Source organism: Ambystoma mexicanum, chromosome 3q, assembly GCF_040938575.1.
Source record: "Ambystoma mexicanum isolate Mex_15411 chromosome 3q, UKY_AmexF1_1, whole genome shotgun sequence".
NCBI lineage: Eukaryota > Metazoa > Chordata > Amphibia > Caudata > Ambystomatidae > Ambystoma > Ambystoma mexicanum.
The window spans coordinates 614,519,553-614,539,700 of record NC_090926.1 but is presented as its reverse complement, the minus strand read 5'-3'; the positions used below and the strand labels follow the sequence as shown (position 1 = coordinate 614,539,700).

General features: G+C 39.5%; 1 protein-coding gene across 1 annotated transcript in view; it reads left to right on the top strand.

Annotated features, from left to right (window-relative positions):
- The window catches only part of MYOCD (myocardin), a 197,839-nt gene extending 178,143 nt beyond the window's left edge, over positions 1–19,696 (top strand). Inside the window, exons 11-13 of the mRNA XM_069654513.1 lie at positions 6,345–6,473; positions 10,299–10,356; positions 14,703–19,696. Coding sequence (XP_069510614.1) covers positions 6,345–6,473; positions 10,299–10,356; positions 14,703–15,274 — 759 coding nt within the window. The 3' untranslated portion in view covers positions 15,275–19,696. The remainder of the gene's footprint in view (positions 1–6,344; positions 6,474–10,298; positions 10,357–14,702) is intronic.
- Positions 19,697–20,148: the final 452 nt, after the last annotated feature.

The window sequence follows — 20,148 nt, the reverse complement described above, 5'->3', positions numbered from 1 at the left end:
AAAATATGAATATATAATTCTTACTGACTAAGCTTATCCACTCTTTCCACATTTCTGAGTCGATTTAATTTGCAAATTTCGCACAAATGTTTTCCTGTGTGACCATTTCCCTTATTTCTTTGATCTGATATGTTCCCCAGGTCCATGATGAAGGGGACACACATCCTTTTGCTGTAAGACACTAATGTTTACCCATAAATATTTGAAAACTGTGGAAATGCACTAAACCAATGTGAAGCCTGCCATTTGTAAATTAATGGTGTAACCCATTAAACATGCAGCTACAACGCGTACCGCCATCAAACAATGACCCAGCTTGCTCATCTGGGACATGGTTAGAATCTGTTAGGTTTACAGCTTTGTCTTATGCAACGCTCTTTACTCTCCCTTTCTTTGTAAGCCGATAGAATGATCGCAATAGTTTAAACTTAAGACATAAAAAATGAAACCGTGCAATATGCGTTACCTGTCTATTCCCTGTCACATATGTCCTACTGATGTGACATTTTATTTGTTCATGAAATCGATGAAGAGCCAGCAGGCTGTATTCCCTCGTACAAGCCCTTTGCTTGATATTCCAATGTCCTGATATGGTAGTTTCAGCTCTGTTCTCTTGTTTCCCTGTCAAACTCTTTAACCTGTACATTTCTGGGGATACGGCTATTTCATAGTTAAGAAGTCCTCCCAACAGACCTGGACCTAAAGACAGGGGTTCTGACCATGGTAAGCTCCCAAACCCTCCATTAGCGCCCCCTTCTGCATCTGTGATTCAATTAAAGCAGGAGCTGTGGGATAAATTAGTGGGGCACCTCCTGTTCCTTGTCCTTTCCTTGGCCGTTGCTTCAGAGTTTGGGTGGTGGAAAGGGAAAAGCTTTCCTCTTCCGCCACCCGCAGGGCCTGCTACAACAGAACGACAGTTACAGGTTGAGCTTGGCATGCTGACATGTGTCACCCTTCTTTAACTACTGTTCAGTTGCAGTCAACACTGTGGGTGGAAAGAAATAGGTTGTTGCCGGGACCTACAGAGTTATTTCCCTTCCCCATATATTTTTTCAGTTAGACTTTTCTGTCATGTACTATCAGAATGTTCTAGTAGTTCTTTGGGTCTGCTCTGTAGGCTTTGCAGACCATTTCTCCTCGTATTGGCCCATGTCCTTCACTCAGGACAGTAGTACGGAGTCAGCATTTAATGTGGCTATTTCCCACTAGGGTGGGCTATAAGGCTATTTAATAGGAGTTATTTTCAAAGCCTTTACTTTATTTACAATTTGTGGTAACCTCTAGGAAGATTCATACTATACATGCCCAAGTTACACCAGTGTACTCAATAAACAAAATGACCCGACTTCTTGCCTTATCAGCCAAATACTGCGAACTCTCAGAGAAAGAAGGTTCATGCAAAAGTATTATGGAAACAGGATCACCCATAGCATTGTTTTATTTGGAAGTTGATGTTGAATGGGAACAGTAGTGAGTGCATTGTGACGTCAGAACTCAGCATTAATTGATCACAGTAAAGTAGTGATGTTATTGTTTATGGGTGAACTGTTGCGTGTCACCACATATGCCTTACTCTTTTGGTGGCATACTAGCTCTGAAATCCAAGTTTGAAGAGATTTGACACCACCGGCTCAAGATGCCATAGTAGAGCTTTAATGCACATGTATCTCTTTGATGGCCATCACTCTATGTCTTCCCAGATTTGCATTATATCAAATTCAATACATCATGCGTACGTACGTACGTACGTACGTACGTACGTACGTACGTACGTACATACATGCATGCATGCATACTTAGAATGCACTCATTGGTGGTGGCATGAGCAACCTATTCAAGCAACTAGGAATACATCATGATATACGCCAAGTCTATACTCAATGGAAACCAAGAAAAGGACATCTTCAGATAAATATGCAACAAAATGACTGCTGCTGTGCAGGAAGAGAAGTGGCTAAACTGCATACTCAGCGCCACACTACTGCTAAACCAGCTGTGATCTCAGTGTAAAACAGACACAGCCAGATGGGTACACCGCCTCCTATATTTCCTTTGGTAGGTCAAGGGCAGTCAATACTCTCAGGAGAGGTGATAAGGGGTAACAGTAGCAAGCCAATAAGCAATAGTGCAAATACTCCAAAGTGACAGAATGTCCAATCAAGGTTCAATACAAATGTATCTACTTTAATTAAACAATCAGAAATGCAAATAACTAACTATACAACACAAGTAAAACCCCAGATCTCTGGAATAGGACTGTGGGTAATTAAGTAGGGGTTATAAGGCAAGGAATTGCAGCAATGGATGGTGAAAGGGTATGTTTTTCCAGGAAAAGGTGTGAAAAGGGTCTTAAAAGTGCTTAAGGTCCCGTAAAGTGGAGCAGGGTTTGTGAGACAGCAATGGTATCCAGAAAGATGACACAGAAAACATTATTATTCAACCAAACTTTATCAATAGTCAGGATGCTATAACACCTAACTAACCCTATACTATGGCAGGATTTCCTTGCCTAAAGAAATCTAAAGGAAGTCTATGTCAGGAAGTCCAAAAGCAAAAAGCCTTTCTGTGTCACAACCTATGCTTGTCCTCACAACTACAACAAAACTAATGGGGAAATACCTTCAACCAACAAGTCAGTGTTCCAAACCAAATATTCAAAGAGAAGCAAGTTAAGGTCCTTTAAAGTTCACTGGCTCAAATTTAATGCAGTTCCAAAGCAACTTCCTTTCAGCAAGGACTTAACAAACTCTGAAGTTACCTTCCATAGATTCACAAGTATTACATTTCCCTTCCCCAAGTTCAAACTCAACATAAGTGTGTACACAATACTGTGGTCTTTGGACTCCCTTCCCCAAGACAAAGGTTCTCCAAATTCCACTCTTAGGATTCCCTCCACCAAGAGTAAAACACAACAGTTGAGATTCACAAAATTCACTTGTTGTTAAATTCACGAGTTCATGAGTGAATACACGGTCTGATTAACCCCTTCCTTGGTTGACATCACCAATAGTTCACACATCTTAGTTACTTGTCAACTCTTTCATGGCTTCTGGTCTAGGTGCAGTTGTCAGACCACACGGTCCACCCATCACAGGTCACGCAACCAACAACCACAGATCCTGCTTGTGATTGTAGTTAAGATGTTACAAAAGTTGACCATAGGAAACGTAATGGTCAAGACGCAGTTGGCAGACCACACAGTCCACCCATCACAGGTCATGCAGCCATTAGTCTCCCATAACTGATATTCAATGGTTCACAAGTTTAAGTTTTTCACTTTGTTCTGGAGGTATCCCTTTGGCAATGATGACATTATTCAATTCCTGTTATGGGGGCTCATGCAGCCTCTCTTGCCAAAGTCATCAATATACACAATTGATCATTATAAGGGCTCAGTAGTCCCTCTCATCTCGTTCAATGTTCAAGATTTGCAACTATCCAGCTTTTCATTGCATTCGGTATTCACAATTGTAAGCATTCAGGATTTCTAACTCAAAATTGCAAGTGTCCAGCTTTCATTATGTTTGGTATTCAAGACTGCAAGCATCAGACTTAACAGCCCCTCCTGGAGTGGCACTGACACATTCAGACTGCAACTCTGCTACGCTGGATGCTTTCCTCCGTGCCTCCCTGCTTCCATGCTGTGCTCTGCCTCTGCTCTTCGCAGCGGTCGCTTTCTGCCTTACTGATAAGGGTTCCCAGTCTGGCTCTGTAATCCCAGCGGGACTCCCAGGAACCTTGTCAGCGTTTTAGCGCTTTGGCTTCTCATCCCCTCTGCACAGCACTTCTCAGGTTCTCCAGTCCTCCTGCACCTTCTGCAGCACTCATATGTCACGTACCTCTCTCTCTTTCTCCTTTTGCACGCCGCCTTTTATATGTTCCCTGACTGTTGATGGATTTCAGGTGGAACAAATCATTCCTAGTTGCCTGACTTTGTGTAAACTCATTAGTGTGACATGCCTTATCCTCATGGCTATATGCATCTAAACCTCTCTTCCTCGTCACAGTACCACAGAAGTTTTTGCAATGGCAAATCTGCAGTGCTCTTAGTTGCCTCTTCTTCTTCCCAGTACGCTGGAGGGATTTAAAGGGGGTGATGAAATTAGACTGACAATAGCCCATAAAGGTAAGGGAGGGGAGGGGAGGGGAGTTTAATATCAGGAAAGGGGGTATACCATGTCTCGCAATCAGGTACCCTCTCTCCAATCCCCAAGGACCCTCCACTCAGGTGATCCTCCCTCGCTTGTCCACCTCAGGGTCTGGATCCAAGAGCTATGGACCTTCCCTGGTGACCTGAACAGGGGAGTAGATGTGAGAGTACCATCTGGTTTCTCGCAGGGTAGAGGCCTTCTCAACAGTATCTTGTGCTTGTTCTTGGGTGGTGATAGCATTGAAGGGGCTTCTCTGCATTGTCCTTGCATTTGTACCAAGGTCGCGATGCAACAAGTTATGTTGATCAAGGTGGCGAGTCAGCATTAATAAAAGGTATTGTGCATTTTTTTGCTGCATTCGAAATAATGCAGTTTGAAGGGTCGAAAAAAGGGTTGTGTCAGCAGTCAAGTCAGTTTGAGACAATGTTACCACTAGGTCGAGTAGTTACTGACTCAATGGCTTCCAACAATTCGAGTTGAGGTTTGATTTGGGTCAAGGCAGAATCCTGTTGGTTCGATGCAGTGCTTGAAAAAGTGGCAAGGTGAAGGCTTCCACATTGGTAAGCCAGTGTTTGGACCAATGTGGTGATGAGAAATGTAGGTGTGATGCAGTGACTCACTGGTTCGAAGATGCAGGCAAGCAGTTGGAATGTGCAAGAGTGCCAAAGCAACAACATGAGTCCTGTTGGCTGAAAGAGCATTGAAAGAAGTTTCAAGGCTGTTCAAAACTATGCAAGCAGGATTCCAGCTGCTCTTGGGCTTCTGGTTGTTAGGAGTCCCAATCCAGATCCTACAGGACAAAGTGAGTCCTTCTTATTGTGCTCTTCGCAGTCCATGCAGTTAGTTTCCTGGGATGTCTTCTTCTTGATGTCCAGTAAATAAGGAGACAACTTCCTTGTCAATGTAAAAGGTTGCCGGGGATTGAGCAGAAACAAGCCTGCTGTAAGAAGTCAAATTCTTCTCATTGCAACAAATTTCCTTTGCCTTTGCCTTCATGCATCATACCCCGAGTGCCTTGTTTCACAAGAAATGAAGGGTTCAGAAAGGGAAAAAAAGCCCCACAGAAAATCAAGGTGGTGGAACCTTTTCTCTGGTCCACTTCCTGCCCATGCCTGCAACTTCAAAGGCCCTTTGGTTTGCAGCATCCTGATGAGCAACTTGCCTTTCTTAACTGAGTGTCCATTTGAAGCAGAGTTCCCAGGAGATCTCCTAGTGGGAGCTCTTATACCTAAGTGTAGGTGCTACCCTTCCTTCAGGGGATCAAAGGAAAACTGCATAAGACTAATGTCTCACTAGAGCAGTACCCCCAGCCAGGCTGCCATGAACACACATTGCCCTCACATAGCTGGTCTGGGCTGACAGAGCTGACACTTTTATAATATAAGATTGGTGGGGATTTAATATGTGTGCTCTTATCAGTCAGCATGTTATAACCCTATATAGTGTATTCTTATAGATTAACCTGCCACCAGACAGATAAGGCTACAATAATTACATTTTGAATCATAGATGCATATGGTAAAATGTCACCTCTGCTTGCAGTGATGTTGGGACACAGCAGCTGTCAGGAATGCACAAGTGAGCCCTGAACCTGCCCCTTGCCACTGAAGGGCAGGTGATGAAATTGTCAGTAGAGTGGTCCAGCAAGGGAACATGTATGACTATGTTTTTGGCATGGCACTTTATAAAACCGGTGCCTGATTAGCAGCCTCCCTTTTAGATTGCTTGCATTATTTTATTTTAATTAAAAAAAAACAGGACTTACACACCCTCACAAGATGGCATTCTGTCACAATGTTCAGTACACAGATGATGACATCACTACATTTTGATATACGGTTATTCGTTTACAAGGCTTATAGAACTGTCAGAGGAATGTATTTTTAGTGGATCTAATTTGTTAACAAGATATGATATAATATCAGTGCCAAACTAATACTTAAGTCATGGCCTGCAGATGACCTTGAAAACATTGGGCCAGATTTACAAACAAAATTCAATAGGACTTTCCCATATTAAACATTTTTGTAAATCAGGCCCCTTGTCTTTTTCTTTGAACTAAGCACTACTTGTATTTGTATTATGGATGACTTCATGTACATATCACTATTGCAACAGTGGCACATGCACTGTGAATATAAGCAATGAATCTTACATACAGAGCTGACTGCATTTATTTCTATTTCCATGCAGATGCCTGTTGCCACTACCACTGCTCAAGCAGGCCAGAAGTTTTCCATCACTTCCCCAACTTTTTGTAACTCAAACTCAATTGTTGCAAAGACAAAGCAGCCTCCTTCTTATGAGGATGCAGTTAAGCAGGTAAAAAAACTTCTATTTTCTTTCGCAAATGGCTAATAGTCTGTTTCTTTCTTAACAAAAGGGGGGAATTAGGGGCCGCAATGAATTTAATTCTAGGAACATTGTATTTTTTTGTATTGTGTGATATTAGTCATATAAAGACTTTTTACACAGTTTTCTCACAATTTACAAAAAGTGTTAAACATAACAAATGTATTCATCATTTCATTCAATACATTTCATTTTAAAAGAATAAAGAGATCTATGTAGATAATAAACTAAAAAAAGATCTCTTTACAAGCTGAGAGGCTTGGCCAAAATTCATGAGTTTCTAGACAGTCATTTTCATGGACAAATTTGGAACATTGTATTGTAAAACTAAATGCATGAATGGTTTCAGTTTTTTCAGTATGCAATGTGAGTACGTCATTTTCACATTTCAATGGGATTGTAAAATTACATGATGTTGCTGCATGCTAGTATGAAACTGTGAAAGTGAGGCTCTACCAGCGGATCCCAAAGACATCAGATGATCATCATTCCATATTTAGGCATTACAGATATGTAGTTCTCTAATCCAGATGAAAGTAAAAAGCTATTCAGTTACAAAAGCGCTAGCAACATCCTGGCAGGCAATGACACCAGTGCCTGCTCAGAAGCCAAAATCATAAATTCAATGTACTGTGAAGTCAACATAGCTACTGTGGACACGGCCACACGTCCCTTTGTATTGTAATTAATTTTGGGCACGCTTGCATCAAACTCAAACACTATTGCTCAGAAATCCAACAACAGGTCTTAATTGGTGTCTGGGTGTGTAGTTGCAAATTTAGGAAGCATGAAATCTGGTTTCAAATTTCTATTTGCCAGTTTCACGAGAAATGGTTGATGTGGGGAAAAAGCCGTTATGCCCATGTGCTTGGTTAATACACTGGCATAATTCCGAGACTTGGATGCAGCTTGAACGCATACCGCCATTAAACACTTCATTAGCCAGCTTGTTCATCTAGGACATGCCTTTACATTTTTGTGTTATGCGACGCTCTTTACTCACGTTTTATGTGAAAGCCTATAGAATTATCACAATGGTGTAAACATAAGATATGTAAAATCAAACCTAGTAATATGCATTGCATGTCTACTTCCTGTGACTGATATTGCTTTTTGTATCTCCTCATATCTGGTATGTCCTACTGATGTGATAGTTAAGCAGGATTACTTTCGCCTAAACACTCAGATATGCATGTAAAGCAGGAGAGTCCATTCACCTGAATGTCAATATACCTTGGGCAGTACTGGGGCCTGGGGTGCCCTGTTTTATGGAGAATTCTCTATATGAAGCACCTTCTAAACACTCCGCGGGAGTGGAAGCACTTTTATGCACTCTAGGAAGTGCAAACGCATGGCAGACTCAAGCAGCGGCTTGGAACATCCGAGGCAAGAGCCTACTGGAGTTCACCATTATGATGAGCGAGTCCTGCAAAAATATAACAAATCAAGTTTTGGCATATAAGTTTATGTTTCCTTGTTTGTGTTTTTGGTTATTATGGCGAAGACGACGTGATTCAAAAGGTCCACATTCTATAGTTAAGTATAACAGAAACAAAGGTTTTCAGTTCCCAATATATTACCAAACAAGATTCAATTAAAACAAATAATGTTTGATTTAAAACCTAATCTATATATATGCTTTGTGATCATATGACATTAAGTTGTCTAACAAATGGAACTCCATCCCATTAAATAGAAACATAAGATGGGCACAGTGCTCCTCTTAAAGAGATAGTTCACTCTAAAATTGTATTGGCTAAACAGATGGCCCATAACCAAAAATATCTATAAAAATATTTTTTTAAAAGTTCCTATGTAATGGCTTGAGCAAATGAGGCTCAAACACAAACATTTCAAGCACTAGGAGGCATCCATTTTGTTAAATGGATGAGCCTCCTGTGCTTTTGTTAAGCTCAGCCCTTGCGGCACTAATGAAGCGAAAGCTAACAGTAGGTGTTTTTTGCTTTATTATTGCCGGAGAGCAGAAAATGCAGGCAGGAAGGCTGCTGCCGATAAGTGCTTTTATTTGTATTTTTTTAAAAACCACAGCAATTATAAATGCAACGCAGTTGTAGATCTGATTGCCTTGGTTTACTTTCTAAGTTTCCCGGGCACCGGGGATCCCAGCAAACTTAGAAAAGAAAACCACGGCAATCAGAAATACAACCGAGTTTTATTCATGACTGCAGCGGCTTTTGTTTCGAGTCTCCCGGGCTCCCCCAGCCCGGGGGAGCCTGGGAGACTCAAAGCTGAAGCCACCGCATTCATAAATCAACAACGTTGTATTTATAATTGCCACGCCTTTGCTTGTCGGCTTCTCCAGGCAATTATGAATACTTCGCCGGCATCCAGCAGAGTTTTGATAATTGCTGCGACTGTCTTTTCTAGTTTCCCGCTCATGGGAAACTAGAAAAGAAAGTTACAGCAATTATCAAAACTCTCCGGCCAGCCGGCAAAGTATTTATGATTGCTCTGACTTTCATTTTACATTTTCTGTGCTTCACTGGGGTTGGGGAGCACCAGAAACATAAAATGAAAGTGAAGGCAACCTCCTCTTCATGTTTAGCTCTGCTCTGGATGCAGTAAGCAATCGCTCCCAGTAGGGGGCTTTCGCTGTTTGATTAGTGCCACCAGAGCAGAGCTTAACATGAATAGAGGAGGCTGCTTGAAATGACAAAATTAAATGGATGCTCCAATGTAAACGCTTTGAGCCTCGTTTGCTCAAAAGTTTACATAGGAACTTTCTTTAAAAAGATGTTTAGTATATGTTTTTTATTATTGCCCATCTTTTAAGCCAATAATATTTTTGAGCACACTATTCCTTTAAGGCTTTGCTAACAAATATACATTAAAATAAATTGATCCGGGATGGAGCTTTTTAACAATGACCTGTAATGAGGCTAAAGCAGCATTGTTTAGTGTCATTTCATTGTTCATTTACCTAAGCATGCATTGTAACACGTAGGATTGCTGTGTCCAAGTAATATCACACTGTTGCTCAACCAATCAGAGAATGGAAAGTGGAGGCCATACAAACGGTATAGGTGTTCATTTGAAAAAAGCAAAAACATAAATGTTATGCTATCCTAACGCAGCATAACTGAGTTTCAGAAGAAAAATGGATGGTTAAAGTCAATGGGCCTCAGTACGAGTTTGGAGGTAGCCATGCCCTTAAGGGCAAACTCAGGTCCCGGTCCGTGGTCCCTGAATGGGGAAATACCGGGCCATTCTGACCTTGGAGGGCCCGGTATTTCCCCATTCAGCGAACCCGGACCATCCCCATTCCCATTTGAGCCCCCATAGGGCTCAATGGGAATGGGAGCATGCTAACAACGGGCCCGTTAATGACGGGCCCGTTGTTAGCATACTAGGTCACTCCTGGACCCGGTAAGGATGTCTGGTAAAACCAGACGTCCAGAGCGGGTCCCGTGAGCGGACCTCGTAATAGGGCAGTATGGGGTTAATGGCTCCGGCACCTTTTCCAGCGCCGTTAACCCCTTACTGCCCACCGCGTAATGAGGCAGATAGTGTTGGATCCAGGAGCTTGGCAATGTTGGCAACTTTCCTAGAGCGATCAGATGGTGGTGTATGTGTAAGTAAAATCATGGGGGCCAAAGGCAGAGGAGAGAGATTGTGGAACGTTTTTCACCACCAGTTGCTGTCCTTATTTTCCCACTGGGAAAGGCATGAGTAGGTTCAGCACATACCTTTGTTCAGTATTTTGTTTGTGATCAAATCTGTATGAGGACACTTCATTTTAAAACAAGCTATGACATTCTTTATCTATTCTTACAGCAAATTACAAGAAGCCAGCAAATGGATGAACTACTTGATGTCCTTATTGAGAGCGGAGGTATGGAACAATTACAAAACACTCCCATTATAAAAGGATGAACGTTAAAATTTCAAAATGAGAAATAAACACATCTTTGTTTGTGGTTAAAACGTCGAGGAGAGCCTCCAGCCCCCCTCTACCCTTCACCTTACCTATTCCCCTTACCCCCCCCACCCATGTATTTCTTAAATATGTCCCCAATTTGGGGAAAAAACTGCAAAGAAATATTCAGTTTATTGCCCTTTCAACATTTTTCTGCCGACTTTTTCTGTGGCTACCTTATAAACAAGGTTCATGCCTTGTGTTCCAGCATTCACAGATTGGTATTTGATTCATAAAACGTGTTTGCATATTAAAATACGCTGACCTGAAGATGCAAATACCCAGGTTGAGTAAAAAGTTCCAGTTCAATTATTGATAAATGTTTTTACAAATGGTATATTTGATGGCTCTATTTTGCTTATATCGTTTTGCTGCAAATCATTAGAGCATTATTGACTAGGGAGTTGATCAATTGGTGAGTTACTGGCTCTCAAATGCCTTTTACACTAATGCTGTATTATGCTGAATGGAGTGCAGAGTGATGGCTCATTTCATTGTCTATCTCCAAGCTCATTAATCCTATTTGCACTGACAAAACCCCTCTTCCTTCTACCCCATGGCCAGTCAATGGTGTATTATGATAACACTTCAGCAGAGATCTTGCATAGGTAAAGTGACATGTGGTTTGTCTAGGAAACTGATTGACTCTCCCAAACACAACATTGCATTGAATATCCAAATTAAACACTGATGATTGTTGGGAAAAGGCATTTTATGGTTGCAAGTAGATTGGCCAACCTGTCGAGGCCACACATGAAACATGGGTTCTTGTCACTCTCTGGCTCATTAATGAACAGGTCATACTTAAAGTAGTCATAATTCTCAATGTAAAGCGTGGCACAAAAGCTAAACATATATTTTAAAGACGATTGGTAGACCTGACAGAAAAAAGTGGTATGTAATGTAGGTCCCCATGATTATCTGATTGCCAAGTTTGTCTTTAATTCAGAGTATTGAGAAGTTTGTGTTTTGTTAGGAAGTCCACTATTGTGCACTCCTGCAAAAGTTTAGAATTCAATACAGTTGATACCTATCCTCTTTCTGCTTTGTTGAACAACCACACTATGTGGCACATTAATAGTACAGAAAAATGAATGGGGGGTTCTCTTGTGAGGTCATTAACCAACAACATTAAAAGAAAATATATGTGATCCTTGAAAGATAATATCAACATAAGATATTCTATCTCTTCGGTATCTGTTTAGGTAAAAGATGAACCTTCAAATCGAATGAAAGATATCCTGAAAGTAATGTGAAAAGTACAGAGTTTTTGTATTTTGATTTTCATGCTGCATATATCGTAAGCATCAATGTTAAAATGTTTTACATCATTTTCCCTTCATTTCCTATTTTCCAATTTTTTTTGCCATTTTTGTAAATGGTGTTTTTTATTGTGTTTTGGTTTATAAACACCTTTCAAAATTAATTTTCTATCACAGGTTATAAACAAAACAAATTTAAAAACCTGCATTATACATAAATCAGTGCATCATATCAAAAAAAGGAAAAAAGAAAGGGAAAGAGAAAAAACCTACACATTCTAAATGCCTATTCAATAATATTATCCCAAAATTAAAATGCCATCATCTAGAATTGATCACTTTCACAATGTTGAAAGAATGTTCGTCAAGAATGTACACAGTTTTAAAACTAGTGAAACACTGTTCCCCTCTAGCAATCTGGACCAAAGACTTAAATCACCATCTTCAAAATGTAAATATATTGTATCTTTGAAGTATTGGCAGACAGGACTTATGGAAGACAGGACAGTAGATAACCAGGTGTTTTAGTGACACATTAGTGGAATTACTCATAAAGCCTCTGCATAGTCTTGAGGCACGTGGTAATACCATCTTTGTACCCTCAATTTCCATTGTAGGAAGAAGATTACATTTGAATCTCATTAAAATGCACCTCTTAGCTTGGCGGGAAAATTGAATTAAGTAATTTGGAAAGGAACCAGTTCTTCTAGGAGTCTTTTGATGATCCCTATAGCTGGAATATGAATCAACTACGTTGACTGTTTTGCACCAGTCAAACCGCTGAAGCTTTATCTTAACTTTATGACGGTTCTCAAGTAATTTCAATACATCATTTCCGATCTTTCCTAATAGTTTGTGAAGCTTAGCCATCTCAATATATAATGGCGACTAGATGTAATTAAAAGTCAATTTGTTTTTGATATCATATTATAATGATTGACCATCTGCCTTCAGAAATGTTGATAATTGGGCCAAACCTCTTCTGCAAAGCTTTACAGCCCAAGCATGAGAGGCCTAATTCATGATGTATAATAGCATTGGGCATCCCATTGGGTAAACCAAAGACTCACTTGCAGAGAATACCTTCTATATTATTCAGGAAGTTCGTCAGCTCCTATAAAGTCATCCATTTACTACTAAGTTGTTTTCCTGAGCATAATCAAAGAAACCGGGCATTTTCCTTTGTAAGGCTTTGTAAGGCAACTGGGGTGGGATCAAAGAGTAAGATGTTGTCAATGTATGCTAGCCAGTGCAGCTCATTTGACTCCACCTAACAGACAAAACCGAAGAATCATGCCATAGAGCTTAATATTCAAGAGATATATTTTAAAAAGGAGGTGGGCCAATAGGCAACCCTGCCTTACCCCCAGAAATGTATAAATAGGTCTCGTGAGATGACACTCTGCCATAAGGCAAACTCTAATTTTAGTTTTAGCATAAAGTAAGGCTATAGGCGCCACTATGCTCTCTGGAATGCACCGAGTACGCATTTCCTCCACAGCATATGCCTATTGACTCTATCAAATGCGCTTGAAATATCAATACTTGCCATGCATATAGGGAAAGTATGTGGTTTCTTGGCCTGGCCGCGTAAGCAAGAGAGGATCAGACCGTTTATAGAAGTGCCCAATCCCCTGCGAAAACTCACCTGAAATTTAGAGATGTTCAATTTGGTAACCCATATATTCAATTCTCCTTAAATAATAGCAGTAAAGACTTTACTAGGGGCTGCCAATATAGCAATTGGCAGATCATTTTCTGGTGCCAGTCGGCATTGTTTTTTGAAGATTAGCATTCTCCCCGATAGCCACTCCCAGTCTCTACACACCCATTCCCGAACTTAAAAATATATCCAATTTGCTAAATGCCTTTTCTCAATGGTGGCTTTAAAGAATGCTCAAATTGGTGATTTTACAAAAACAAATCATAACCCATTACATATTATTTATGTCACCCATAGATGTCAGCAATATGTACAGGACGAACGTGATCTGTAAATAAATTGTTTTACATGGACTGTGATTAAAGCTATGCTTGCCCTCTATGGCCCTCCAATTAACAAGATATTTTGAAGAATAAATGTGAGGGGCCTCGCAAATCTCATCTCTCTATTTCTAATGTACAACAGAAACTAGCAACTAATAGGACTGACTGCAGGCACAAGAGACCTGTAAACAGCTGCTCCATACATATACAAACGTCAGGTGAATTGCTGACCTTGGAACATACCTAAGACAACTAAACCAACATGTATAGATGGAAGCAACGAGCTGTCCACACACAGGAGTTCTGTGAACCTACTTGCAGTTACCCGACCTGAAGGGCAGTTTACTCCGAATTCTGTTATTACATTTCACCTCGGCTTGGGTGGTTAGAATTCAAAAGATAAAGAGAAATGCTCTAGCCAAGCATGAGCATCTCTATTTGTGGCTCTGAAATAAAGCAGGCCATCTTTACACATTATTGCCTGCAACTTGCTTTCTGACGTGGGAAACCAGGCACATGGAAAGAATCAAAATCCTGACATATACAAAAGTTCATCCAGTTGTGAATCGGGGGATGTATTTGTATATGTATCATCACCTCCTGTGACGTAAGCCCTACCACATTCCGCAAGTTGATTGTCACACATGACTACGTCCCCATGTGCAGAGGTGTTGCAGCTTGGAGATTCTGTTCTGTAAATCTGCTTACCTTTGAAGAAAGGCGTTTTCTCAGCTTTCATGGGCCTTGTAGACCTGCAAGTAGAGAAAACATGTCTTTCAGGGAATATCATCAACCTGTACCATATGGGTGAATTATATTAGATGTAACTCTCATATCCTATGCATCAATAACTCTTTTTGTCAATATAACATGTCTCAAACATTCCTATGATTTGCAAAGCATAGCTCAAACCCAGCCAGTAGAAGTGTGACATGTTTTAATGCTATGTGTATGATATCAATACCCATTAACATTATTTAACCGCATTTCATTTTCTATATTTTATACGAACAGAAATGCCAGCAAATGCCAAAGAAGAACGTTCCTGTATCCAGAAAGTGCCTCAAATAACGGTTTCTTCCGGGAACACGACTGTTTCATTGCCGAAAACATCTACTGCATTTGAGCACATTTCTCCAACCCATCTTCCTTTTGACCACTGTACAAATAACAATGGCAATCATCTTGAAGTCTTACTGAATACCCGCAGCCCAACACGAAGGGTTAGTGACATCCCCCACCTTAAACTTGCCACTGAAGAAGGTCACTTTGAAGGCATGATCGATGGATTTTCAGGCAAAGTGCCCGAGGAGGTGCTTACCTCACGCGAGATTTTGGACACATCACTCCCACCCATTCCAACCCAGATTTCACCCACAGTTTCTGAGGGTACAGTGCTGCAACACTTGAGCTTTACTGAATCGCCATGGGAAAGCATGGAATGGCTTGATCTGACGCCGCCGAGTTCTGCAACTGGCTTTGTGTCTCTGACCACGAGTGGCCCCAGCATTTTTAACACAGATTTTTTAGACGTCTCTGATCTCAATTTGAACACTGCCATGGACCTTCATTTAGAGCAGTGGTAAGGATTGCTACAGTTGTGACTTCCAATACTATGGACATCAATGACGTGTTTGAACCACAAACTAAAGATAAGCAGCTCTCTCCACAGATCCTTCCAAAAACCAATGCTGTTTACACCAAAGAAAATGTGTGGGGTTCTATACTGAGTCAGTACACAGGTGAAAGTTTATTTTAAAGCTTATTTTATTGTTTTATAGTTTATTAATGTAAAAATAATTGGATTATTTTTGGTACACCAGATTCCTCATAATTAATGATGAAAATGTTCTCCCTTTGCCAAATGGCGTGAATCACTCCTCGCATATCACACAACTGCTTTCTTATCCAAGCAATACTCTTTTCAATTTTTAGAGGGATCAACACTTAACTTTTCTTAAAGAGGAACTTTTCAGAAGGAAAATAAGCCACCCGAGCATGCTTACATTTTCTTTCAGAATAATAGTTTTGCACTTCAAATGTGACCCAAGCCCTGTTGCTTGGACCATAAGTGGTTTGCAACAATATGCAAAATATCGATATGTGATATATTGATTGACCAGTGTAAATATACCTGAAGAGAGTGATAAGACAATAGGAGCAGATGAAAGGAAGGCCCTTTGCATCTAGACCTAATTCTCAAGATAGAGTATTAAGTACCATGGTAAGGAATGTTAGGATACACTTGTGGAAAAGCGATGTCCTCCATGTACTGGTTTTGTAAGTGTCTCTCTTCTAGCTATTTCCAAAAGGTTAATTGGAACACTAACCAAGTCCTCACAGGAAAAAACAGTCTACGAATGAATATATCACAACATAAATCCAGCAGAAGAAATACACATAAAAAGCAAGAGTCAGTTGTATAGTAACATCTGAAACATTGACACCTCTGGAATCAAAGATTGTGTTAGGAGACGCATCTTCTTATTGATCGAACTGTGAAATGGACCACTCACGCACCTTCAATTTACGCAAGAAATCCCCAACAAGCTATTGAGATGTGACCACAACTGCGTCTCAGATATTATATGACTCATCATTTTGCCAAAGGAACCATTTGTTTGAAAGAAATCACTGAACATTTATGAGGAATATGTATTTAATATTTGAGTTACTGGAAAGCAAATGAAGTTGCATTTTATGACCCTTTGAGATGCAGGCATTATGGAAGCAATTGCAGTGTAAATTATATGAAATGTTAGCCGCCCTATGTTTGTATACTCAATATGATGTATATATGTATATAGATTTTGGTAGCTGCTGGAGGATTTTTCAGAAGTGCACCAATGCCCTTTGTATTAAAAAAATATATATGTTCACCCTTTTCACAATTAGAAGGTTTTTGCAAGCGTTTATGGAAAACTAGAAGTAGCTTTTTACAACAGTTATTGAAATCACCCTTTTTATATTGTACATATGTTCACTGTGCACTGTTAGAATAGAATTTTCGACCACAATGTGCTTTATTTTTGCTTTTTGTATATTGTGAATGGATAATATTGAAGGCATTCCATACAGATGTTTAGTAGCACTTGGACCCCAAACAGTTAGAGTGCTGCTCTTACAAAGGCAATAATAATATTAACTAATCGTGTTAAAATGTAGTTCTTCACCATTGTGACTGCAGAGCTAAGGGAACCCATCTTACATAGGTCAAATGGCTACCATACTTTAGGAATTAGAGTAACTACTCAAGGCTGGACTGCACCCTCCACCCTCCTGCTTGCTTATCCAGCTCCCCCATTGGCCAATCATAACATAGGCCACAGCTCACGCACATTGGTTAATTGTCAGCTTGTGGTGCTGGTCCATCATAACGTTTGCCAGTGAGTGGTGCTCGATGTAGAGACCCCGTGGGTGCAGCCATCCCAAGTCGTGGCATGTGGCAAAATCCAGACCGATCTAAAAAGGCAAGCAATTTGAAATTTCGTGTGACTTCACAAGAAAGAAATGAGTAGGGAATATTTTCCACTGTTTTCTGCTGTACTAAAACTATGTTTTTAAAGATAGTTGGTCAGTCTGCCTAAATGTATATAACTGTGGGCAATGGTAATATCAGCAGGCCATAATTAAATCCTTACATCAACCTGTTCTGAGGGTTTGTTCATTGCAAAAGTTTCACAATGCCACAGATGCATCCTGATTATGTAAAAGAGTCTCCCTGTGTTTTGTTTCTTTTCCAGCCTTTTCAGGTCTTTGTGCAGATTGGCCGGTTCAGTAGATGCTAGGGAAAGTTCAGTTGCTTGTCACAAAGAATGAGTTCAATGAAGCAATAATATAAGGCATGGAATGCCTGGCTAATTATGAGTGCCTTAACAAATGGACACACATTCCTCCATATTTTTTTTTATCATTTACAAGTTTGGTTGGTATTGATGAAAAAGGCATGTATTAGTCAACATGTTTGCAACTGTAATTCATCACTGTCCTTAAATGTAACTATCATTGAAGCCGCCAACCCTCCAATGTCCCTTTAGTACATACATTACAAAAAATATGTACTTCCATATTACTCTGCCTTTGACCCTTTCATTAACTTTCCGCACTCCCTGTTCCAAAGGGATAATGTTCTATTTGTGGAAACTGAAGCACCTCAAAAGAGACCCCTGAAAGAGAAATATTAATTATTTTGACAATGAAAGCACGTATGTCCTTTTAAAGTCAATGAATGTATGATTGTTGGAAAAACGTTGATAAAAAAAACATATGTGCAAAGGTATAATTTACATATTTGCTCGTGTGTGTATGTGTGTATGTATGTGTGTGTAAATGTGGAAAAAATGTGTCATCTTGACCCATATCTTAATATCTGCATACATCATGAAGGAAATCAGTATTATTTGATAAAGACATGATGCAAATTCGTCGTTCAAGTTTTGCAGAGTCATTTTAGATTCGTTTTTGTAATAGTGTAATGATATTTTCTAAATGCAATTTGGAAAATGAATAACTCTGTGTGTCTCACTGGATTAGTTCATTTAAAATGATTCGGGCAACCATGCAAAAATAGAATAACGGGCATTCAAAATCTTAGAGGACTGTTTTATTATATGCTCAGACTCACAAAGAAGTAGCTGAAAGTAGCTCTACATTATATGTGGTAACTTCTTTGTGAATGTGACCTTATACTTTTGGCTTGATGATACTTGGTTCAAAGTATTGCAAACTGTTTTGGTCTCTAAACGTTTTGCAAGAAATGTATTTTGTAGATCCCAATCACAACACAGAAAATTCATTTAAACTAAGGGAACATTTCAACTTTGCCTAATTCATTTGCACATGTGGCAAATCTGACATGCTCTTACTGAAACAATGCATCTTTTAAATGCCTGTTTAATTACCTATCTATAGTTTTACTTGATTAACATTATAAATAACTAAATGATAACACTGTGAGATGTACTTTACAGGAAGCTAGAAATTGAAATAAGTAATTTAGAGCACACTAGCTATTTATGACCGCATTGATATTCGAAATAAATGTGGTGAGTTGGTTTATTTTGGATGGAATTAAGATTATTTTCTGTTACTTATTAATTCACTCAGGCTCCATACAACCCCTACAAAGAAGGTGGTATAGCAAGCTAAAATCTTTCAAAGTGTGCTGTGTGGGAACTCCAGCCTTGCAGTGATGTTGCCAACATCTTGAACAGACAAAATGAAGATTTTTTTTTTGACTTCTTGTTGGTGCCAATCAAAGGATTATCAGGCATCTTAAATGTATCATATTATTTATATGGTCTGAACATCTCCATCAATGTTTCATAGCATACATCTATCGATGCATATATTAATGTATCATAGTTTGTCACTAAAATGGTGAGACTAATGATTAGTGAAAATGGGCCCTTTTCTTGCAAAGCATGATATGGTAAAAGAGCTAATGAAATGTTTCTTAGGCAGGGTGATAAAAGAAAAGTGCTTCAAGTAGAAGATACCACACCAGACTAACCAAAAATGTTGTAAAAACTGCCATTAATGTGCTTTGCCATGTATATACTTCCACTCAACAAAGAGTTGTATTATATTTTCTCATGTATGTGTTTTTTTTTTAAATGTAAACGCACAAATAGCAGTACAGTGGCACGTACATTTCTATTGCCTTAACTAATGCACATTTACATGAGTAATTGCAAATCAAAAGGTATGTTTGTTTGCAAATATACAAATACATGTTTAATCCCCTTATTTAAACATGTGAGTCTCTTTGTTGAAGGATTTGCTCTTAATCCGCCCCCTTCCCCTACTGTCTTGTGAAAAGAATTCATTGCTTTCAAAACACAACTGTACATCTGTGAAAAATGTTTGTTCAATTTTGTAGTGAAGCTGCACTTTTTTCAAAAAAGAACTACGTAGGCAAACTATTTAATTATGCAACACTTCTATCCCAACTACTGCAAATTTATGCAACACTATTTTAAATAAAGAAATATGGAAACGTCAGCTAACATTATTTTTGTTGTTCTGTATTTGTTCATATACAATATGTGTGTGTGCTGTTTACAAATATGACCACAAACCCATGGTTTCGGGACATGGCGTTGGGAAACAGCCTATCAACAAAATGTTACATTAAACTGTGCAAGACAATATGCGTTTCAGAGCATATCACGATAAACCAACTAACAGTATTCTATGCATACACAATTAACAGCAAGCTGGTATAATATGCATTCTTAACTACAGCTGACTATATCACAAAAGGAAATTCAAACTTAACTTTATTTTTATTCAGAACCCAGCAATGGAATGGAAGTTGGAGATGTGCATTCTACTGCAAGCTTCCCCCTGTGTGCAAATTGTGCGATCCTGGTCAAATTTCCTAGTGACCCTTTTCTCCAGCTGAATTATGACAGCAGTCATAAAACGCTGTGCGTGTGCAGCTTAAAGGTAAACGAGT